The sequence below is a fragment of the Ammospiza nelsoni genome, chromosome 7, assembly GCF_027579445.1.
Source record: "Ammospiza nelsoni isolate bAmmNel1 chromosome 7, bAmmNel1.pri, whole genome shotgun sequence".
NCBI lineage: Eukaryota > Metazoa > Chordata > Aves > Passeriformes > Passerellidae > Ammospiza > Ammospiza nelsoni.
The window spans coordinates 16,586,545-16,611,299 of NC_080639.1; the positions used below are offsets into that span (position 1 = coordinate 16,586,545).

The following is a 24,755-nucleotide window of genomic DNA, read 5'->3' on the forward strand; positions in this document are numbered from 1 at the left end:
TCCCATGAGTAAATATGTTGATTTGTGTTGCATAACCCTCTCTTAATTATGCCACTGAGAATAATACTTGCATGAGAAATTTACTGTGTGGGGGCTGATAAAAAACCTTGGTTTACAGCTTGCAGGAGGTCAATACTAGCAGAGGGGAAAAAAATTCCCATAACTTGAGGCATTTTGAGTTAGTAGATCTGTCAGCTAGTCTCAACTGAAAAGAAAGTAATTTAAATATTCTCACAATTCAAAACACTCAGGAGTTACACAATCTTTCACTAGTGCAGTTTTTAAATGAAAGTATAAATATCAGTGCAGTCTGGCTCTACTTAACACTTAAATGTTTTACTAAAATGCCTTTCTAAATTTGCATCATCCCTCTTACTTAAGCAGTTTCACTCACTACTAGCAAATAAGGTAAAAGCCACTCTGTAACATAAAGGTTTCTTCTCCAACTGGACGGTAATACAAAAACACCAGACTTCTGATTGCTGTGCTAAATTACACCACTCTTTCCTACTCTGACCTGGACTATAGTCTTCTATAGGTTAGAAAAAGGAAGGAAGGAAGAAGAAGAAGGGAAGAAAATGCTTAGGAGAAATAATTCTAGATAAATCAGATATGAGCAATACTAACAAGTAAAATTTCAATATTCATTTGAGAGTCACTTCAAATATGTTTGGAGAGGAGCCATGAACCCTCTTCACTGTATTTTTTTAACTGTAAACTTCTGTATAGGGAAGGAAGTGTTAGAACTAATCTTGTGGGTTGTATTCTCGAAACCATTCTGCAAATTTCAGCCGTCTTTTCACACAGAATGCATTTACTGCACTCAGTGGTGACAGTGCTGGGCAGGGAGAGACAATAAAAAGCATAGTGTGTCACAAGATACATTATCAAGTAGAGTTCAGGTGATTTTTTAAAATTTTGCCCATTCAGCTTCAGCACAAGCATTTGGGGACATACTTTAAACATAACTGTCTTTTACACACCTTAATCAACTGCTCTTCTATAGGGAACCATTTAGTGCTCACAACTGGGTATTCACTGCAGAGGTGGAAACCAGAAAAACTGACTTTTTTTTTTCACTGGGATTCGGTATTTAGTACTATGAAGACATTTGCCCAACAAGAAATCAACAGAATAAACACAAAACTGGGAAACTTACACCAATCTGAAAAGTCAACAGCTTGAGTGGAAGAAAAAAGCATACATGTGAAGAGGGCACACACTTGTGCTACTGTATAAAGGCCTGCTATTTGACTGCATGCAATATATTCTTTCTCCTCCTGATTTCATAAAAGCAACAGAATGCCTGGTTTTGACAAAGGGGAGATGGAAACTTACTATATTTGAGAGACAAAGGAATGGATTGGCTTATTCATATCCTGGTGTGTGTGGCAAAAAGCTTTGTGTGAACAATGCCTAGTCTGAGAGGAGAGAGGAAAAACCCAGCAGAGTTCATTTGAATCACCTATTTAAACCATTTAAGCAAACTTGGATGATGATTTTTTTTCCTTTTTTTTCCCTCCCTGGGGAGCATTACAGAGTAATCACATGAATCTGCTTCACTTTCTGACTGAAGTAGTCACCTCCGTGGCAGAACTGGAGCGAACCACAGCTGTGCAGTAACATCTTCAACAGGCACAACTGTTTGCAGAGTAAACATTTGTCTATAACCTTACTGCAGGCAGAGTATGCTAACAAAAGGAATGCTTCTGCAAGCTTAGCTGCAGCACCTTCCTCACAAACACGAGGCTGCATTAGCTCAAATCCAGCGCTACCTGTGCACGTGGACGAGTCTGCACCACCAGCACAATTTTTCATTGCTCCTCGTTGTTTCAGACAGCTCAACTGAAAGAGCTTAAATTGCTGGTCTGAGGAATACCTTCACAATATTGCTTTAAACACACACTGCAGTGCTCCACACTGATGGAATAACAAGCACAGTCCGACAGTTACACACATCTGGATTCATGGGTCCATAACAAAAGCAGTAATAGCGTTCGCCTGCCAGGGTTTTGCAGGCATTCTTCTTTGTGTCAAACTCCAGACCCTGGTGATGGCAACACTCTGCAGGGTGGAATTAGCCCAAGATGTGGCAGTAATGAAAGGGACAAATGCAGTTCTTAGGAAGCAGAAAAATCCTGTATTAAAACAAACCCCTTACACATCTTCCTTCCATTTGTTCTTAGTCCACATACTTTGGAGTGTTATTTTAATATACATAATTTCAAAACTAACTACCCATAAACCATCAACCTATTTGCAAGTCTAGGAGAGGCTACAAACAGCAAAATCATCAACTGCCACTTTTGTAGTACTGCTCAAGAAATCTCATTAGTATATATTAGCATACAAGGCCTGAAAATAAATAGGAATCAATATTGTAATCCCTATTAAGGAAAATCTTTCCAACAGACCTGTAAGGTCAGGCACTCACTGGCTAGAAGATGAGACAGAGCAGGGAGCTTTTGGGGTGATCCAAGTAGCTCTCCCTTAGCACTAAGTCCCATTTCCCAGCAGCTACAAAGAAAACAAGTTGTTTGTCTGACCAGTGCTCCAAGGCATGTGTTATGCCTGGCCTTTCCACTTTACTTTTTTCTTTTTAACCATCTGCTTTCAAATATCTGATTTTCATTTTAGTAAAGAGAAGAGATTAAAGCAAATTTACAGCACAGGATATAAAAGACTTACATTCTCCCGCTTACCTGGGAAAGATACACTATTTCAACTCACCACTTTTTAAACCACATGAATTAAGCTCTGAGTGGATACACTGAATTTGGTGTTTGCATTCATTTCCTGCAAAGTTTACACTAAAGTGGATTTGTTGCAAATGGGCTGTAAACTATAAACTAAGCTGACATGAGTGTTATTAAATAGAACTTCAAAAACTTTTCCACAGAGAAGAACAATATTTAATTTAGGAATGGAAATGAGGAAGAGCAAGCAAAGAAAACCGGGAATACACATTTTTGTTATTGTAGATCAGCAGGGCAGCCAGGAACAGCTAAAGGAAGCTGCTATAAATCACAGCACCCCTGGGAACAGCCCCACTTGTGCCAGCCCTAAAATCCAGGAAATACAATGAGAGCTGGAGACAGCAGCGCCCTGCTCCACCTGAGCTGCAGGTCTCAACAGCAGCCTCAGACAAAACCCTAACTACAGAGCAGTGACCTCTGATCCAAACAGTTTTATGCTATGAGCTGAAAATAGTTATTCCAGATATGTCAAACTTATTTAAGAGCATCTCTGCAGCCCAGATTTACCATACACTACGTGCAAAATCTTTGCAGCATTTACCTGAGAGTCTGTAACAGTGGGGTTTGGCACACTTCCACACCTTGAAGTGTGTATAAGTGCTTGGCCATGGTTTGAAACTGAGCTGTCTAGGAGCAATAGGGCCAAGGTCTTTTTAGCTTTGCTTTATGCTATTAAAGGCACAAAAGAAATTAAATACAGCACACTATATCAAGTAGCACAGCTTTGAGTTAAGATTGCAAAACCAAGAAAAAATGGAAGCAGATACCTGTCCTCAGTTTACACCTATGTGTCCTAGTGCTATGGTGTATGTTGGACAGTAATGTTTCAGGCTTTTATGTTGAACAGGAGAAAACATGAATGGAAAGCAGCACTTAATTTTTCTCCAATATCTTTAGTGGCCTAAGACTGAACTTAATTTTATAGCTTTTGATGCTTTATCTTTCTTGAAAATCACACCAAAATCACAGGAATTTAGTACTACTCATGTTAAGGAGTAAAGCTATCAGCATGAAGATACTAAGTTTTACAGTTGGTACCGAGATGCAGCTCATATTCACTGCTCACAAACATGACAGCGTGATACATGACAACGTGATTTTTTCAACAGTTCATTGTCCAATTAACAGAATCAGAAATCAATCCTTTTTGTTGAGACAGGCAAGTGAAAAACTACAGTTTAGTCAGTTTTACTGTGCCTGTCATTCTGCTATTCCAGTGCCTAAAATAGAAATCAGTGTGCAGCCCAGGCCTGCTCAGCACACCCAGGAACGGGGCTTTCTTGGGGCTCTGACATTTTCATAAAGCAGATGTTACAGCAATAGGTGTGACTGCAGGAAAAGCAACTGCTGGGGAAATCTACACCTCTTTTGCATGAGAATCACAGTGCAGCCAGTGGTGTCATTTTAAAGTAGATAAATCAGCCTCGGGTCACTCCCATGGGGTGACTCTGGGCAGTTGCATTGCCAGGTGAGAAGTGGCAGCAGATATCAGTATTTAACATGATATGTGAGAGCTCAGCATATTTGTACTTTAGTATTTGTACTGGATCCTGTTAAAGTAACATTTAACATTTTATATGTGCCATTACTGCATTTTAAAAATTGCTAATTTTTCATTACTTATGTAACTGAGTAAGCAGAAGGACTATCAGCATCCAAGAGCATTAGTTGCCAGTTGTATTCTTGTGAAGTTTGCAATATGTGGACTGCAAATGATAAGATTGTGCTCTAGAACTGGAAGAGAAACAACTGTGCATGAAAAACTAGTTCTGGGAGAACTTAGACACCTGGTTTTTATTTTTAAAGCACATGTGAATATGCCCAAATTATATAGGCTTTTAAATGGTTTGGTTTTTTGTTTTTTTTTACAAATTCTTTTCCTTTCACAAGAAATGCAGTAAGTAGTATTCTGCTGCTTGTTGCATGATGAGCAGTGCAGAGGTCTCATCAGCCTGCTGTGTCGTCTGTAGCCTAATCTGTGCTACTACACCCTATAAGAAAGTAAAAGTGCCAATTGTTTCTGCACATAACACACAGCTGCATTTACTTCTTGGTACCAGAAAAGCTCCTTCTAACAAGTCAGTTTCAGTGGAACAGTAAATACTTCGGGCACTGAAACTTTGTTCAAACTGTTTATCATGAAAACCCAGATCTCCTGTTACAGAAGCTTGTTTCTCTTGTAGATTTTTTTTTTTTTTTTGCAAAAGGTAAAAATGCAGTCATCATAAAGTTTTTACTGAGTAAATCCACCAAATTCCTCATAAAAATACCTATGGGAACAGAAGCATTGATTTCCACAATGGCAAAAAAATAACATTTTTTCCTACTCTCTGTAGCAAAGAAACTTGAATAATTTTAGACACATTGGGGGGGTTTCATCATTCTCAACATCATTCCTGGGCATCTGGCTGTACCAGCTCATAAGCAAAATGCTCTGCAATACTCCTTGTGCTAATAGGAGAGGAACACTCTCTACCAGGGATCCAAGTATCAGATAGTGCTGCAGAGTGAGAAAGCTTCTTTTTCTAAAAGCTGTAACTTGCTGTACCCAAAACTGCTACAATTATCTTTTTGGCAACTGTAAGCAAAGCGTCGGGATTCTATTTCATTTAAATACTTTCTCTTCTGCCATGCCTCTTTGATGGTCCAAATATAAAGTGCAGGACCAACACAGAACTAGATCCCAGTAATTTATTTAAAGTTATCTAAAGCAGTTATTTAAAACCAAACCAAACCTATCTCCCCACAAAACAAACAAACAAACAAAAAAACCCACCAACAAAACAAAAACACAAACCCCAAACCCTAAACAAACAGAGCCTACATGCAAATACATCAGATGGCCACAGGCAATCTACAGCATAGTCCTCAGGACAAGATGCCTTCACCACAAATTCAATAAAACACTGCTTTGGTTTAGCCCCTGCACTCATGGATTAGTGAGACAGAGGAACAGCTCATATTTTATCAAATTCCAAAAACACCCACCAACTATTCAAAAGCCAAATAATTCCAACACAGAATCAGAAAGCATTTCCAGCAAATTTTAAAAACACATCCATGGCTCACTGTTACACGAGTTATTAAGATACCTTCCAGTCAGAAATCTTACAGAGATGTCTCAAATGAAAGCAACATTATTTAAAGCTAGCTTTACTGCAAATCTGAACACAGGATACTCTCAGCTAATGAGAATTTTTATATATCCTTTAAATAAAAGTAAAACATTAAAAAGATTTAAAGAAATTGTCTAACTGTGCTACTATCTAACTTTCCTACCGATCAAGTGCTTCAATTCCAAACCATCACTTTAAAACTATATCACTCAGCCTTCCATGCTTAAAATTTTATTTTCTAAAACCAAACAGAAGTGCCTCCCAAGTTGGGAACTTCCTTAGAAATATTCTTTTTATCAAAAGACTACAACTTTGACCAACAGTTACATAAATTTAGAGGCAATAGCTCAGTTTATCTGTTAAACAACATACTAAGAGAAAGCATATAAAAATCACATACAGTTCTTTACTTCAGAATGAAAAGATCACTCTAGAAACTCAGCACTCAAAAACCCAGTTCAAACTACATGCAGACATTTAGTTGAAAGCTTCAGCATATTTTGACATTCATATAATAATGTTTCACAAAGGCAGTGACCAGCTATGAACAACAAACCGAACAGATTTCACTGTGTACATCAATCACTAATAACTACACCTCCAACATGCAAACAAAATATCAAACTTCAGTTTCAAACACTGTGTGTGCTTGTTCAATCCTCTGTATGCAATCTCTAACAGTCACCCGTCATAAACACGAAGTTTGCCTTTTGTTAACCTGAGCACAATTATTTCCTACCACCGACCACAATTTAAGAAGCCATTACATACCTGCAGTTAGGAGGAGGATCAAGGGTTATTTCAGCTAGCTCCTTCTGGATTCTGTTGGTGAAATGAGAACAGACACAAAGCATTTGAGATAGTCTATAGAATAAATCAGGGAATTACACTGCCCTCTACCACCATGCAGTTAAATGCAAGATTGGCTTTGCCTTCAGTAATGCTAACATGGCTGCTTCCTCTTTGTTCTCAGAGGCATAACCCAAATCCCACAGCTGAGAAACTTTGCAGCTTTTTTCCTGCTCCACGCTGCATGTAAACTGAACGCTTACAGCTGAGCTGGGTAGAAATTTCCCACAACTATTCAGGAAAGTAAGTCTTTTTCACATCCGAGCACTTTTTGCCAGGGAGATTTTCTTTTCAAGCTAATATGCAAATGAGGCGGGGGTGGGGGGGGAGCCTGCACAAGCAGATTTGACAATGACTTTAAACCAGAGCTACAGGACCTGTGACTGAGGCTCAAATGAACCGTGCTGGCAGCAGACACACTCTTCACAATATTTTACCTATTACTTTGCAGTGTGTTTAAAAAGTGGATTTGCAGATCTGCCAGGCTGTCTCTGTTACTGGAATAATCTCTCTGGATCAACTTTGCTTCTCTCCATACCTTCTGCTGCCTTTCCTCCTGCAACCTTATACAGTAGCTGTATTTATGTGATAAAAATTGATACAATAACTTGAAATAATCTATGCATAACTTTACTCTATTACAAACATTCCCAAGGAGTTAAGATCTGCAAAATGAGTACTGAAAACTTCCTGTCAATTTAAGTTTATCCAAGTACATAAGACGTGAAATTTCAAAATACACATGGTTAACTCCTCTTAAAAAGACCAAGACTTCACCAAAGGACCCATAAGAGCAATGCTGTGAATTTCATGCAAATAGCAGATGTTAAAAGATGAGCTAACAGAAACTGCTCTGGATGTCCTTGAATTAATACCAATAAGTTCAGCCTACTGAACTATCTGAGATGCATGGAATTAGACTTGCAACAATTAAATGAAAAAAAGACAATATGGGAAAACTCTGTGTCAAAAACCTGTATCTTAGGCTTGTCAAATAAAAACAAGTAACAACAAATTACAAGTGCTACATAGTAGTTGCAAAACTTTTTCCTCTTTAGCCAGTCCTACTTCAGAAGGGTTTCTTTAACAAGCTCAAAAGTCTTCAAAGCCATGCAGCCATTCTCTGCAGCAATTTTAACATATTTCAAAAAGAATTTACTAAGTTTAAGTCCAATACAAAATTACCAAAGTGTTTGTAAAAGTCAGAACTACAACAGTCACACTGAATAAGCAAAATTTGAAGCTACTACAGCTATTTTACAACTTTTCTTGCTACAGGATACTTGTAAACGTTTTCAAAGAAAAGCAATTCCAGGGAAAGGACTGGAAAGTTATGTTTCATCTCCAAAACCAGCTGGAATTAAAGAATTTAAAGTTTGAGCATTTCATACAGTTGATCTTTGAGAAAATTACCAGAGTATATGTCTTGAGAGCCAGACTGCCAATAAATTTATATGCAAATGAAAGGGCAACCAATACAACTAAACAAGTTTTCTGAAGATTCTCATACTTAAAGGTAGAGGCTACCTGTAGAACATCCCAGTTTAAATCCACAGATCCTAATGGAGAAAACCCACCTAAGCTTCTCCCAGGAGAATGGCAGAATAAACCCATTCCTTCAAGATGTGTAAGGCTCTCCTGTGCATCATCATGAAAAGCCCTCATAAGACCCAGAGAAGCCACTGGGGTTTTATGACTTCTTTAATTAGACAGCATTGCCTGTCATCAGTCTACCAACCATAATAAAATATTCCAGGAGGACTCCACCCTATACCAATCAGGCATGGAAACCTAACTCAGGAAAAAAGCACCAAAGCTCTCTCACACATTTTTGCCAATACAAAAGGTACCGAGGTGCCCCCCTCCCAGTCAGCCTGTAAGTTACCAACTTCTGTACCAACTCTTCAAAAGACATAGGACCATTCTGTGTAACTGTTACCCCACCAAGACTTGGATTAATTAAAACACTGCTTAGCAGGCTCCTGTCAACTACCCAAGCTGATAGTTCACTCCCTTCCACATAGCTTTACAAGAAGAACGCCTCTGCCCTGACAAGTGCAGCACAAGTACTGTGACTCCAAATACCGTGCAAAAATACTGCAGGATGTTTCACTCCTTCCTTTACCTTTTTGCACTAGTAGATAGCTTAGCAGTAGTTTTGCTGGATAGTTTGGTGTTCTTCTTCTGCTGGGTGGCAGAGGGTTTTCGTTCTTCTTGCTCTTCCGGTTCAGGTGCAGGCGGATCCCTCTGATCAGCATCTGAACTACCACTGCTGGTACTTGGACTTTCATCGTCTGACCTCTGTCTATCACTGGACATCGTGAGGAACTTTTTGGGGAAAGAAAAGAGGCAGAGTTAATACACAAGGAAGGACTCTCTGTTGTCATTCCCCAAGCTCCACTGACCTCTGCCTACAACTGGACATCATGCAGAACTTTTTTGGGGAAGAAAAGAGGGAGAGTTCATACAAGGCAGGACTCTCTCTTGGCGTTCCCCAAGTTCCAGAAAACTTTGAATAGGTGACAAGTCAGTTTCAGTGAGAAATTAATCAAAATATACTTCCTTGTCTCATGCCTGAGGACTGGAGTTTGACAGCTACAAAGCAATATTTACATTTCGGAAAATACAGATATTTCCAATTTTTAAACCCACTCACATTTTTTTCATACTTTAAACAATATGCCAATTGTCGACTTTGTTCTAAGGCATGAGACAGATTTAGCAGGGTACTTAGGCAATGAACATTAATAACTTATGACACACTGTAAATAACAAACCTCACTGAAAATGTTTTTTAAAAAGTCACTAATAACCTGTAAATATTTACACTGGAGCAGAGCATTTTATTGGGTCCAAACGCCAGATCCCCCCTCTTCCCCTCTCTCCGAGAAAATACACTGCCAGTAACACTTGGGTTGATTTCAGATGGAAATGTACACTTTCTCTAAGCATTTAAAGGGCTGGCACGGGGGGAACGAGGTTTGGTTTTTTATTGGTGGTAGGGCTTTTTTTAGTAAGGGGAAAAGCCCCGCGACGCATTTAAAGCCACTGGGGTAGCAGCAGCCCCGGTTATTTACATGGCCAGCAGCGAGAACTGCATTTGGCCACCACAGAGCTGCCGGAGGGGGAAGAAGCATAATTCAAACTGCACCTTCTGCACAGCTCTCCCCGCCGCCGCTCCCCGCGCAGCTCCGCCAGGCAGACCGACATTTTTCCGCCGATCGTGAAAGGCGGGGGGGGGGGGGGGGGGGGGGGGGAAGAAGGAGGGGGCTGCCCCGGCGGCCGGGGGGGCCCGAGGAGGAGCGGCGGGAGCTGCGGCAGGGCTGGATCCAGGCGGCCGCCCGGCCGCGCTTTGTGGGGAGCGCCAGCCCGCCTCGGCTCGCCTCGGCTCGGCGGGCGGCGGCGGCGGCTCGCCCGGCCCCGCTCCGCACCGTGCGTGTGCACCAAGTGAGGCGTGAACTCGGGCCGGCCCCGCGTCCCCGGCCGCCGCCAGGCAGCGAGCGCCGAAAACAAGAACAAAGCTCCTCTACCAGCCCCCCCGCCTCCTCCCCGCCTCCCCCCACCGCGCTCGCCCAGCCGCCGCGGCGGCCGCCTCGCCCGCCGCTCCCTTACCTTCGCCGGCGTCCTGTCCCGCTGCTGGGTCGGAGGGGCGGGATGGCGGGGGGCCGGGCCGGGCCCGCGGCGCCCGAGGAGGGGACGGAGGCGGCCGGGGGGCTCTACGGCGGCGGCGGCGGCTCTGTGGCCGGGCAGTGTGGAACATTGAGAGCCGGAGCAGGGGGGGACGGGGGGAGGCGCGGTGCGGCCCCGCGGCCGGCGGGTGGCGCTGGCGGGCCCCGCTCTGCGGCGCGGGCTCCCGCGGCGGGCCGGGGGGCCGGGGCGGGGGGGCGGCGGGAGCGCGCCGCGGAGCGGAGGCGGGGAGGGGGCCCGGCCGCCCCCGGGCTCTCCCCGCCCCGCCCGGGCTCCCCCGCCTGCCTGCGGCCGCCGGCGGAGCTCCCGGCGAGCGGGGGAGGGGAGAGGGGGCGCTCGCTCCCGCCTGCCGGCCGCCGGGGTGCGCGCAGGCGCGCTCCCGCCGCGGCCGGGGGCGCGCGTGCTCCGGGCCGGGCAAGGACAAAGCGGCGGCCCGGGAACGGGGGGTGGGATCGCCCCTCGATGGCCGCTCCGCCCGGGCCGGCGTCACCGCGGCCGTCAGCGGAGCCCGGCTCCCGAGGGGCTCCAGCCTCCGGGCCGCCGCGGGAATCTCCGCGCCGGTGCCCAGCAACGGCGATGCCGGGGGGACGTGCGGTCTGCAGAGCCCTCGGCCTCGCCGGGCTCGCACCTCACACGGCTCGGCTCGTGCCTCGTGTCGGGGCACGGACACGCAGGTGCGGGACCGTGGTGTTTCTTACCCCGCCGCCACAAACGCCTGCCCTTGGCACTCTGTCACACATGGGAACTGGATAAACGCCAGCCACCCTGCAGCCTCACCACTCCGAATAGAAGTATTCGGCATCAAAACCAGAGTTAGCTGTTCTGCGAGCAGCCAGCACACCAAATAACAAATGTTTTAAAGAGGAAAGGGGACAATTGATAGCAATTGCGGTGTCACAGAAAGGTGGTGTGGTGTGGAGATGAGTTTGTTTTCTGGCCCGTTCCAAATGCACGGTGGTGGTGTGTTCTGGAACAGCTTCTCACACTGCCCAAAGCAATCCACCAATTTAGAGAATGTAAATACTCCAGTCTTAGAGCTTGATCACACTGGCATTGAAAAACAATTTCTTTATAAAAAATTTTATCTATCCGTGAAAAGTAGACGAGGTTGACGTGGTGGATAACTGGCTTCTGCAGAGAAGAAATTAACAATTACTGTAAATGTTTGTGAAATTTACATGAAATCTCAAGACTAACAGTTGCTGTCCAGCACAAGGGCTTTTGCCTGGATAGCTTTCATCATCAACAGCCTAATGACTTAAAACTACTGTGTTTTCTTAGCTTGTGCAAGATCAAGGGCTCAGAGAGCATATACCATGCTCTAGAGGGAATAAACAATTGGAATGTCAAGGAATATCCTTCACTGGAGTTAGTTAAAGTTAACTCAGTTGAAAAGTATGCTGAAGATTTGGCAGGAAAATTGAATTATATGACATGGAGGAATACTGGAGGTTTGTTTGTTAAAGTAGGCTATAGAGAATTCCCAGCTCACCACTACAGGCAATTTGCCCCTGAGGTATGCTGTAGAAAATTCCTAGCATAAACAGTATCTGGCATGATGAGCAATCTGGGCATAATTAGTAAAAGGGAAGCACAGCAATATCAAAAATCTATCAGTCAGCACTGAGAGCCTTTTCCCTTTCCCCTCCTCCCATGCTGTTGATGATGCTCAAGATAAAGCTTGCTGGAACTTTAAAAGTCAGGATTAAGTTTTTTAAATTATTTCAGGTGGAAATTTGCAGTCATCCCAAAAAAAGTAGTAGAAGAAAGTACATCTACAGAATGAAAGTAGACTGGCCAAGAGTTGTACACCACATCAGCTACTGCATGTGTGGCTTTTGTGGCTTTCAGGATACAAAGTGAAAATTAAGAAAGCCCATTTAATGGAGACTAACAGAAAAACTATTCTAGATTTTATTTTTTTCCCAGCATTTTTTACAATATTAAAATGAATTTACTACAGCAATGTGTGGACATAAGAGATATTTATTTGATTGAATATTCATTCATTTGACATCAGGCCTCAGAGGATGACACTTTGTTCTTATGAGGTTCTATGTTCCTTGGGTATGTTTGTTATTCACAGAAAGAAAGCGTTCTTTCTTTCTGTGCTGTCATCCACAGAAAGAAGGCTGCAGTGAAAGGTACAGTTTGAAGGAGAGGGAAAAATGCCAATTTTAGTGGCCATTGTTACAAATCTACATCTCTGTGACTTTTCATATCCCTCGTAATCTGACTTCAGTGTAATTTTAACTGATGTACAGAATAATGAATGTGTTTTCTCTGTCAGTTTATTGTGTGCTCAAATTGCGGAAGTGCAGCTGGCATTGCAGAGCTTTCCTAAGAAGTCCTGGGCACTCGGGCTCAGGCCTACATTTTTTTCCCAATCAGTTGCCTTTATTGTTTCTGTTTTGTTGCTTTTGTGTTCTTTGGGTTATGTTTTTAAGAAGCCCTGTTTGCAAAAGATTGTAGATGGTTAGATGTTTGTTTCAGAAGTAGGTGTTTATTTCAGAAGCCCAGTGTCTTTTTGGGTCTGTCTCCCTCCCTGTTCTGTCAGAGCACAGATATGAAATTTCTGTTAGCACACAGAGGTTGAACAGCTGCCTTGGACTGCACAGACACCTGAACATATTTTTCTAGGTTTAGGAATTTAGAGTTGAGTCTCCTCCATCTGACGTGACGTTCTTAGATGGCAAATGATGGGACCAAAACCAGGTGAAAAGCATTTTGATCTCCTGGCCCAAATCATTTTAAGGGCAGACAGGTGGTAAAAAGGCGAGCATACATTTTTCATGATTAAGAGCAGCTCAACTGAAAATTCTACTTAATGTTTACAGTTGTGTACTTCATTTTTTTTAGTACAAAGTCATAGTTTCCTGACACCTGGAAATGCATCTTTCTGTCCTAAGTGTATTTCCATTCCAGGTTGTGTTAAAGCCCCTGTTGGACCCCTGCTACAGCACCACAGATAAATGGAGACAAGTTGCAGAACCAGGAAATGAATAATTTTTTTTTTTTTTTTTTAAGTGGACGGGGTAAAATTTTAGTTGTGTTTTTGTTTGTGGGTAATGTCACAGTAGCAACTAGTGCTCTTTGTAAGGTAGCTCTTTCTCAAATATTTAGTGTGTCTTGTCCCAAGATAATTAGCAGTTTTAACAGGGTGTTGTAGGAAAGCAGATGATGCAAAAATCTTGGGCCAAAAAAGGGGTATAGTGACTTACAGAAGGGAGTACGGGAGTACAGTAACTGCAGCTCATCCTGTTTGCCTTCACCATAATTTTGATTATTCTTACATTGTGATGCTGTGGATTCTTTGGGGTTTATGAAGGAAAAGTAAACCCCTAAAGAACTAAAGCCCCCTACTTCATTTGTATTCTCAAGAATTTCAAGAACAGCTGAGGAAAGATTTTGAGAAATAAAGTCAATGTGGCAGTGGACAGGTATAGAGGGATAGAATATAAGAAGATAGTGTAGAAAGTAATCTTACCCCTAAGGAGTTGCAGCTGGGCCAATTATCAAAGATGAGGAACAGGCCTGACTTTAACAGGCCACAGCTGTAGCCAATGAGAAGCAGAGTGCTATAAAAGAGTGGGGTGGCTGGCTGAGAAGGGAGCTGGAGTCAGGGAGAAGGGAACTGGCTGCTTTGTGAAGAAGAAAGAGCCAGTGCTCTGAGGAGTTGTCCATGAGAAACACCAAGAAGGTATGGAACTTTTGTGATAAGGAGACAACAGTATGGAACCCTTGCAATAAGATGATAACAGATATTAGATAAGCCACCTCCTGGTGCCTTTGTCAGCTGCTGTTTTGCCCATCTGTTGGTTTTATGTTGCCACCTTACAAAGTTTGGCATGGGAATATGGTGGGGGAAGGATGGGAAAGGGCTGGGTGTAAGAGATGAAGGCAAGAGCCAGAGCACTGCTGTGCTTCAGTTGTTCTTGTTTGAAGAATGACTTTTTGGTGGCTGCTGTAGCTCAGCAGTAATCTTGGGACTGCTGTAATGCAGCCTGTCCTGAGGCCTGGAACTTGGGATTCTTACAGGACTTTTCAGGATATCTTTCTTTCTCTGAATCCTTGCATGCTTGAATAGAATCAGGAGGAGAATTTTGATGACATGTTTAACACAAGAGTTAGCTGTTTAGCTAGGATTCTTTCTAACTTTGAATACTGCTGTATCTAAATCCATGGAAAAATACTTAGCATGAACTAAAGCACTACATATATTAATTAATCTTCGCCATAATCCTAAGAAGTAGACCATAAGTCCCTCTGTTCAGCATACATTGTATTCGACAGTTGCATTTTACACACTGGAAGACTAAATGGTCAGTTGGCTGCTGGATTTTAATGGACAGATTAACACTAGGTGCTCAAAAACATGTCAGATAAATGTGTGTTTTCAAAGCACAAAGTTATGTGGATATGTTTGTATTACAGTCTTCACATGCAGTTCTTGTGTTCTGTTTTGTAAATTCTTTCCTTGTGTGTGGATTATTGATGCAGGGAAAAGACACAGTGGCCCCTTTGGAGTTCCTGTAGTCATTCATATGAATTCAGTGCTGTGTGTGACAAATGAGTATCAGTGCTTTAAAAAATCCATACTTTATATTTTGTGGAAAGCAGCTTGTATTCACAACTTTTAATTGCTATAGTTTTCATTTTACTTGAAAAGCTTTAGGAAAAACAAGAAAAATTAAATTGGAATTGTTCTTGGCTACTGGACAAAAGTAATTTGACTTTCATAAGGATATTTCCCTCAATAAATAAGCATTATTCCATCTGTAAGCAAGAGGATTTTTTCCCTTGAAATTTTAATTTTAAATTTCTCCTTGATGTATAGATATGTGTAGTTACAGTTGCTTTAATGCATTTCATTTTTAGTGCAGGGTCTTGACTACAGTAGAGTAAAATGTAAATACAGACTTTACCTGTACCAAAGTGTGAGAACAATAGGTCTATAAGTAACATTATAAATTTCATTAAATTATTTTGTGGTGTATATTCATCAGTACAGTGTGTAAATCATAAGCTAGGGAGAGCATGTTGTATCTCTACAGATGCAACCCTGGCAGACCAGCACTTCTGGAAAACTTTCAGTATGAAATCTGCCCCTTTTCTGCTCACAGGGTGTAGTAAAATTGTGTTGTCATTCTTGGCGTGTGATAATCTGCTTTGAAAGCTGTAATAGTGAATAATGTTGAAGGCCTAGTGAAAATTGCATTTTCCTGTTACAAATAGAGACATTCCCCTCCTAAACTATCTCAGATTGAATTATGTGTAAGTCTACACACAAGCATATGTCTTAGTGCTGTCTACAGACTGCTTAGGATGGAAACCTTTGGCTCCATAAAAGCTCTGGCTCCAGAAGACCAAAGTTTGAGTGAAAGCAGAAAGTGAATAGGCTGGTAGTAATTGAGCTGATATCCTTGTTGATGCCAGCCAAGGGAAGGCAAGATAATTATAAAGTCAAATTCACCTGACCAAGTTGAGGTCAGAAAGAAATGTACACATGAGGCAGACATTATTCATAAGCTGATGGATGTTTTTATAGAAAAATAATAATTAAAAAGTATGTGACTAAATTGGCCCATCCTGAGTGTGTTATTAAGAGAAAGGATCCTGGACAGCTCGTTACTGTCTCAGCCTGACTAACCTATTTATTTCCCTGGGGTTAGGTGAGTAAAAGATTTCCTTCATAGCCTTTAGGGCTGGTGACAATTGCACAAACAGCTTTATCTGGCTTATCAGCATTGTGGCACTTCAGTCCCCATCAGGCTCTTCAAATTCTAACATCCCATTGAGGAAAGGACCTATCAGCATTTAAAGAAGATCTTACAAATTTCCTGAGAGCCATCACACCTTCTACTGATGAGTCACAGTGCTTTACATTTGTCTGCTTGGAAAGCTAGGGACACTTCTGAAAGCACCCTAATTATAGGGTAAGGCCTCTACATATTTCCCATTATCCTGTCTGCACTGTGTAAAGACTGGCTTGACTGATGCTGTTTTGCAATAAAGAAAAGCAATACCTTTTTTAGCTTATGGAGATCAGGATTACCAAAGACTCTTGTGGAGTAGCTTTGTGGCATCTTGCTTTTTTGACTAGGAACAAAACAACTATCTGCATTTGTGCACTCCCTTCATGTGTTTCAGAAGTACAGGAGGCCTGATCTCCCACAAAGGGACAGGAAAGTCAAATCAGGGCCCCATCATGATAAATCACCCCTGCAAATAACTGGGCAGGGCTGGTCTTCCACAGCCCTGACTTGAGCATGCTGGGCAGTCTCTGCAATAGCAGCAGGCGCTGCACTCCCAGGAGTTTTTTTTGTGCCCTGGTCAGTGGGACTTGTTCCTATAGTAGGGACTTGTGTCCTGTGTTGCCAGTGGCAACAGGAGAATGGATCTCCACCCACGGTGGTGCTGAGAGGGGAGGGCAGCCTCAGTTGAAGTGTTCCCACATATTTGGTCTGCTACCTCCTGTGCTGGAGCAGTTGCATACAGGCAGGGAGCCTGAGTGGTGAGGTGTCCAATAATTGCAGCTAAAGCCATCTAAGATGTAAAGTCAGGCCCTGGAAATATACTAGCAAAACTCAAGAGCAAGAGAGGATTGGATCCTCAGGGCAAGTGGAGGCCTTCTCTTTGTCATTCAGTATGTTGAAATGTTTCTCTGAAGTACTTGAGTGGTGAAGTGGTGCAAACTTAGAATTGAGCTGCTTTAATGTTACAGTCATTTTTATCACCCCGTCTGTGTGATGTCAAGATGTGACTGTCTTCAAGTAGCTCATTTAGTATCACCAGCCAGAAATCTTTGCACAGGAAAGAAGTTATGATTAGCAGGTGTGAGACCAGTCTGATTTTAGTCTTGTCCCATGGTTTCAACAACAAACTCTTCTTCGAGCTATTGTTCTTTTTTGTGATGAGAATTTCCGTTTTAGAATTTGGAGCAGCACCCTCTTTCTGAGTGAGAGCTGAACCAGGCACTCTCTGGAGTCCTTCACTACTGCTCATCTGGCTGGGTGCCAGCTGGTGGATGAGTGTCCTTTCTGGTCAGCCACTTTGCTGTTTCACCTGCACTCCCAGCAGAGAATGAGACACCAAGGATGTTCTCTGTGCCCCTGCAGGGCATAGCTGCACTGCTGAATGCAGGTATTTCTCAAATTCTTTTGGTCTTAGATAGCCATTGTGTCATTTCCCTACCTTTATTCACATGTCTGTTAGCAGACTGACTGCTGTGTGTTTTCCAGTGCAGTAATCCCACCTGCTTCTGGAGTCCTCCTTCACAATGCAGTGTGGCACTGCAGTTTGTGCTTTTACTTACAATGCTTAAATATGTAAATCAACCTACTCCATCTCTTCAGGTAGGAGACTTGTATGTCTGCACTCGTGTATCACAGAATACACTAATCATGAAGATGGCACAGTGGGGCAGGAACTTGAGGTGGAAGTTTAAAATATAATTAGCCCAATGAAAGTGTCAGTTAAAGCCAAAATTTAAAGTATTTTAATGTCTCCAACTGGAGGTGAGCCGAAATGATGCCCCTGTGTTCTGTGCAACACTGGTGAGAAAGTGTAGGAAATGCAAGCTTAATTCATGCCAGCTCTGCTTGGATCGGACTACCTGTAGTATTGCCTATTTGTACTGGAATTTCGAACAGTTATCTTTTACTACCATTTGTTATGTTTTCACTCATATTTAACATGAATATTAACATAGTGTGGTTTTATGAGTGCTTTTGGGTTAAATAAAAATAGAGAGGACTGTGCTATGACAGAACAAATAAGAACATGGTGCTAACTTCAAAACAGCAGGAAAAAAATATGCCAATGAAGCTGCTTCCACTCATCTAACATCAAAAGATGACTTTACTTTGTACTGTATCCATGATCTTGAAAGCCACCAAAAATCTCTCGGGGTGTTCTTATTCCTAAGTTACCTTACGTTGTTTAATTAATTAGCTAAATGGAGATCATTGTTCCTGAGGTCTGCTTATTTTTGTCTCTCTTTCAGCCATGTGTGAGAATGAACTTCTGGCCTTTGCTGTCAGGCTGATCATGATTTTCAATAGTAATGTTCTTCCTAGTCGACTGTATTAATCCTACTGGTGGAAATTTTAAGAGAGAACATCTTGGTCAATCAAATTAATGTAATTTAGTATTGAACTGGAACACAGGTTAAAGTTAAGTGTTTAAATGCCAACATATAAATAGATGGCCAGATTGTTTTGAGAAAAGCCAGTAACTCCGCTCAATGCTTTACCTATGATCTCTCCTAATATTCAATATATATTTATCTGGTACATTGGTGTGGTACTTTGTCTCAGTATAAAATCAAGGATGAAGAAGATATAGAACCAAAATTATTCAGCTAATCAGAAGTGTCAGCATATCCATTTAATAATTTTGCAATGTGCATTTTAAGTCTCTGGAAAAAATAGATGTTTTTCTATTTGCTTACCTTTCTCAATCTTCACATTGAAGTATTATGGTGCTAATATGGCCCTGGCTGAAACACTTGTTTGATATCTCCTTCAATAAAGAAATTCTGAAACAAACAAAACTCTTTTTAATTATGTTTTATTTTTCATTGGCTTCTTGTCCCAAGCCTTTACTTTCACAAATTTGTCTTTCACAGAATTCTACACAGCAAGTAAACATGTAAATGGATAAAGAGTTTTAAAAGTGCAACACAACTTCTTTTCTTTGCGTTCTTTCTTAGCAGTTACTGTGCTATTCCTGGGGTCATCCTGAACCATTGAAAGGCACGGTTCATACAAGCAATATCCAGCAGAATAGGAAGTGCTTTTGTGCCTGTTGCCCCAGACTGGCAAGTGATAATCTCTGGTTCTGCCCCCTGTAAAGAAACAAAAATAAGAAATGAGTTGGAGCACTTGCAGTGACAGTGGAAGGACTGTACTGTAGGGAGACATGAGCATTCTTAGCAGAATAGATCAACCTTCTTTGGTTGGCAGTAACCATGCAGCAGTCACAGGACTTAATATATTTCAAAGAAATGGACAGATTTCTGGGAAAAGGCACTCCATGGAAATGTAAAAAATGCCTACTTCTGATTTGGGGTGATGCCTGTCCACCTTTGTTACAGAATGCTTCAGCACCTGGCAAAGGAGCTGAGAGATTCCCAGGATCATATCTGAAGAAGCAAATTTGTATGTTGCTCAGAAGTGTGCTCAAGTTAGAAACATTTCCTCATACAACAGAGCTTCCAACTAAAAAATAAATAGCTCTTTTCTGCCAAGCTTTAGAAAGGGGAGATTTCTGTTCTGTCTTTGGGTGTACCTCCTCACTAGTAGTTACCCTGCTGCCTGGAATCTAAGTGGTTTGCTTCCCTCTGTAGTCTGGCCCTCCACAGATTTTGGGTCAGTTTCAGAATATCATTATTCAATTTAGAAGCTTTGTTTTCTAGTCACTTCCTGGAACAGCTTATTTTCAGTGTTCTCTCCTGCCATCTACTTTACATTGTGAAGTGTTTCTCCTAAACTCAAGGGTAAGTCTCATGACAGCAGGAGACATCGAGACTTCTGAGGCCCTTGCAGAAACAGAGATGAATGATCACAACATTCAAAGCCTTTACCCTAGAGGATAACATATTCTTTTAGCTCTGCTAGCCCCACAATGTACTCAGCTTAAAGCATCAATGAAGAAAAGAGGAAAGCAGAAAAGGTCAGAATGGAGAGTGAGAAGAGGAAATAAGTCAGGTTAACCCTGTCTGGGGAAAGGAAAGAGCAAATTTAGAATTGTGGCCTGTTGTAATATTGGTTATTAATTTGTGAGAGAAGATCATATACTGTGGGAAGGGCAGAAGAGATTGACAGATGAGACAGATAGCATTGCTGCACTCTGACCCCAGAGTCCCAGAGCTGTTCTGTGTCTGAATTCCCTCATCTGTAAAACAAGAATAGTTCCTATTTATGTTTCAGGGTGCTTGGAACCATTAATCAGTGCATATTGTTAAGGCTTATTGAGACCACCAGTTGGAAATACAGGATAACCTGTGTCCTCTGGGCTGTCTTTTTCATGGCTATGTAATCTAGCCAAAGTAATTTTAGAAACAGGTACAGAATTTAAAAATTCAAAGTTTGTTGGAAAATAATCAGTTTTAAAATTAGGAGAAGAAAGGGTTGTTGTGAAACGCATCTAATTTTAAGTCAGGGGAGCACTACTAATACCCTTCCTCCCCATTTCCCTGAAGCACAACCAAGCCTCAGGCTTGACTGCCCAGACTCCCTGTGGGACTATTTTCTGGAAATAAAATTTACATTTTCTTTTGAAGAAGGAGTTAATTTCTTTTCAAGAGTTGAAAATGAGATGCTAACCTTAGCTCTTCCCTCTGGATCATGTACTTATCCTGTCACCAAAAGAGAGAACTGTTCAATAGTTGCTGTTATAGGGAAGGTCAAACTATGCCATTTTTTCTGGAAAAGTGCAGTAGAGAAACAGAGATCTCAGCTCTGTAGGGGTAGGTGATGCAAATAGAGCTGCAGCCCTTGTACTCCTCTCTTGATGTCTGCCTTTCCACAGTTGTGCAGGGTGGGACTTGCTCCAGTGACGTGGCTGTGAAGAGCACGGTGGGCACGGGCGGTTATGGAGAGCATTGCTTTTACATCGTGTTCAGCACTACCCACCACAATGTTCTTAAATAGCAAGGAGACTGCAAGAGCTGATGAGATGTTCTGGCCCTCATCAAACCAATGTCAGGAATGGATTAAAATAATTCAGTTGCATTTTTAGGTTTTAAATTAGCATTAAATTCACAATAAATTACTGAATAAAACCAAGACCTTTTCATTGTCAGAGCAGGTTAATTGTAATCTTTACAATTATTCACATTTTTATAACATTTCCAAACTAGTGCCAGTGACTATTTATATTTACTGATTAATAGTTACTCATCAGCTTTCACAGAGCTCCATAACTTCTCTCACCATGATGTCTTTCCCAAGGCAATTCTGGAGCATGAGGCTTCTTTAATTGAAGATTATTTTCCAGCATTGTTCAAATACCTATTTTGAACAGCTTCTCATTCTTGCAGTTTCAGTGTGCAACATTCTTCCTTTTTACCCTCTCTGCTCCATTTTAGAGAATATCAATGACATCCAGAGCCTCTGAAAACTGCCATCTCTTGTGCCACGTGAAATAGATAGATTTTTTCCTTTTGTAGGTTCCATTGCTTGCATCATTCCTCTGTGCTCCCACAATTGCTATTCTCCACCGGAGAGTTCTTCCAACTGTTTGTTACAGCCCCCAACAAGCTCCCAGTGGATCACAGGAGCTGTGAATTTTTAGACTCACATCTTGAAGAAGCAATGAACTACTTTGACTTCCTGGCAGTCTACATCTGCAGCTGTTATATAAATCTAGTTTTCACTTCTTTGCTTTGGAAGTGCTGAGCAGATGCTGTTTCCTCAGAGAAGTGGAAGAACTGAGTGGATAACATCTCCTCTGAGATGCCCTCCTCTTTTTCCTCACATAATTTGCGTGAAGATGAATGAACATTCTTGCAGATAATTTGAGATTATATCTTCCAGAGGGTCTAGTTGTTAAGTAGTGTCAATCTTTACTCCCCAAAAAGCTAGTTTTTAATCTTCATATTCTCCTCCATTATATATTTATTTCTTTTTCTATTCTCTGATTTTTTTCATCTTTCTTACTTTCTCTTTGTGTTTGTCTGCTTTCATATTCTTAAGTGCTCATGTGTCAGGTTGGCCACCCACCTCACTGCCTCATTTGACCTTTCATTCCAGCTCTTTCCATTTAAGTGCCTGCTTGTCCAGCCTTGTCACCACTCAACATAATAAACCAACTGCTCCTTGTTAGTTCTTCTGTCATTTGCTCTGAGGACTGGGTTCTTGAGGAAACAAAATTTCTGTGATTATACTGTACAAATGTATTTTAAGCCTTTGGCAAAACTTGGAAGAGGAATAAAGGATTTAAAGCATCTTTAAGTTTTATCAAAGAAGATGACCACACAGAAAAAAAATTTATTTTGTGTTAATCTGAAAAGAAAGAATGCAGTTTGATTTTACTTTTACTAGATAGTAGAAAATCCCTGCAGAGAACTGAGGGACTCAATGTATTAGGTATTACAGAGATTATAGTCTTAGTATGTGTTTCTCTCATCTGTGGACTCTTCATAAAATTTTTCATTTGGGGTTTTTCACAGGTGCAGCCTTGAAATTTTTTTTCTCCTGTTCTTTGGTGTCCAATGAAAAATGAGCTTATGGTATATAGTTAATATTATTGAGTATCAAAACCAGTCTGCCATAATGTGCAACTCTAATAGAAAGAAGACTTAATGGACTCTGAGATTCAGAGAATTGCTGAGGCATTATTTCTTAATCTACTGTTTTGTTTAGATAAAAAATATTTTGGATAAGGCATCATCTTTGGGGTTTCTTGATCACCATATTGCAGTGGAATATTAAGCAATTGTTATAGTTATAAAAATGGCTCCCATAGTTTTTTAACATTTCTATATGTTACCTATATTTTAGGAAGATGAAAGAAAACACATGCTTTCAGTTGCACTGCTTTTTGACAGTAGCAAGTTGAAGATTCCTTAGCATATTATTGGAATATTTCAGTTTTAACTTGGTACTATGAAGTCCTTAATAAAGGTGTTTCCCAGGAATATAGAACTTACAAGTGTGAAACATGTTGTAAGAAATAATGAGCAAAAATAAGTAATATACCAGTTGAAATCAAAGCAGAAAATACCTAAATCACTTGAAAAGACATGAATTGCAGTAAAGTAGCTGTGCAGTGCATAATGATGAGAAATCACTGTGGTCTGCAGTAGAATGGACTTCTCTTACAGTGAATGAGCCCAGGTCCTACCAACATGGCAGGGAATCACTCCTGGACAGGAATATGTGCTGGAAAACACCAGAAAACGTGTTAAAAATAAAAAGCTGGGATTTCATAAAGATAATTTTTCACAAACATTCCTTCAGGACTCTTGATGCACCTGTGTAAGTCTTCCTATTTTGTTTGATGTTTATAGGAACAGTGAGTACATGTGAGATATTTTCATAGATACACATACTCTAAACTAAAACCATAGATATAGAAAAAATGGAAATTGTACTTAGGTGGATTTAGTGACAGTTAAATATTAATCTGAGTAAAAATGGCAACATTTTTTGCATCCTCTGCAGTCTGTTGTACACTCTACATTCTTGTGTAATTATGTATTTACACCTGTGTGGAATGTCACAATTCTTATTTCATAACATTTTGCCTTGGTTTAAGTTATACCATGGCTGCATGGATTTGGTAAATAAATGACTTTTCTTATTTAGTTATTTTTTTCCTCAGAATATATAAAATGTATTTCAGACCTGATCTGAATAGGTTTTCAGTAGCAACATCATATATCTTAGTTGGAATGAAGAAAAGGAAGAGAAAACATGTTTTAACTCCAGTGCAGTTTCCCTGCTTCAGCATACCCTAGGTGTCATGTAAGTAATAAATTAACACTTATGACAGCAAGCATATTTCTATATAACCTTCTTCACAGAAAGTGACTAGTTATTAATTTTAATTTCTCTCTGGCCTCTGATTCTACTAAAATTCTTGAACACCATAGAATTTCATGGACAGGATTGCACAGAAAAAGGCATGACTAGATCGTAAGAGGGGGCACCCCTGTATTGTATTTTGAGTCAGTGTTAACTAAATGGTTAATATAAATTTTTTTAATTTAAACCAGTTTGTTTTTACAAACCTGCCCTTGTCAGCCAACATCTTCAGTCATTAGTTTGCCTTTCCCTTGAAGATTCTTTCTCTAGGTAAAAAGCTGTGTGAAATATTCCATGTGGAAAATTAACCCACAACATATTCCTGTTTTATGGAGCTGTGAAAGCTGAATCCCTAGGAATATTTATTTTAGCTAGAAAAAAAATGTAATGATACCAGTTGAGTCACTAGTTGATGATCTGGGGGCTGGAGGTCCTGCCCTTAAAGACTGAGGGAGTTGGGGTTGTTCACCCTGGAGAATAGAAGGCTCCAAGGAGGCCCTAGAGCACCTTCCAGCTCCTAAAGGAGCCTACAAGAAAGCTAGGGTGGCACTTTGTTCCGAGGCATAAAGGGACAGAAGATGGGGTGATGGCTTCAGCCTGATGGAGGGGAGATTTTGGTTAGCTATAAGGAAGAAATTTTTCACTATGAGGGTGGTGAGGCACTAGAACATCTTTCCCAAAGAAGCTGTGGATGCCCCATTCTGGAAAGTGTTCAAGGCTAGGTTGGAGGGGGCCCTAAGCTGCCTGGTCTAATGGACCCCCTAAATGGCTTTGGACATACATGAACTTTAAGGTCTCTTCCAACACAAAAAATT

The 24,755-nt window shown here is 41.2% G+C and overlaps 1 protein-coding gene and 1 long non-coding RNA gene across 3 annotated transcripts in view; one reads left to right on the top strand and one right to left on the bottom strand.

Moving 5' to 3' along the window:
- Positions 1–10,523, bottom strand: part of UBE2E3 (ubiquitin conjugating enzyme E2 E3) — a 55,697-nt gene extending 45,174 nt beyond the window's left edge. Inside the window, exons 1-3 of one of the 2 annotated variants that reach the window (XM_059475826.1) lie at positions 10,334–10,523; positions 8,847–9,049; positions 6,644–6,694 (exon numbers count right to left, since the gene is read on the bottom strand). In XM_059475826.1, coding sequence (XP_059331809.1) covers positions 6,644–6,694; positions 8,847–9,040 — 245 coding nt within the window. In that variant the 5' untranslated portion in view covers positions 9,041–9,049; positions 10,334–10,523. Of the gene's footprint in view, positions 1–6,643; positions 6,695–8,846; positions 9,050–9,872; positions 9,927–10,333 lie in introns of those variants that run through there. The other variant, XM_059475827.1, reaches the window with a different exon arrangement.
- A 3,503-nt stretch (positions 10,524–14,026) lies between these two features.
- On the top strand, positions 14,027–18,962 carry LOC132075711 (uncharacterized). Its single transcript, XR_009418809.1, has 3 exons — positions 14,027–14,108; positions 17,341–17,551; positions 18,414–18,962. It is a non-coding gene; the product is annotated as an uncharacterized LOC132075711 (long non-coding RNA).
- Positions 18,963–24,755: the final 5,793 nt, after the last annotated feature.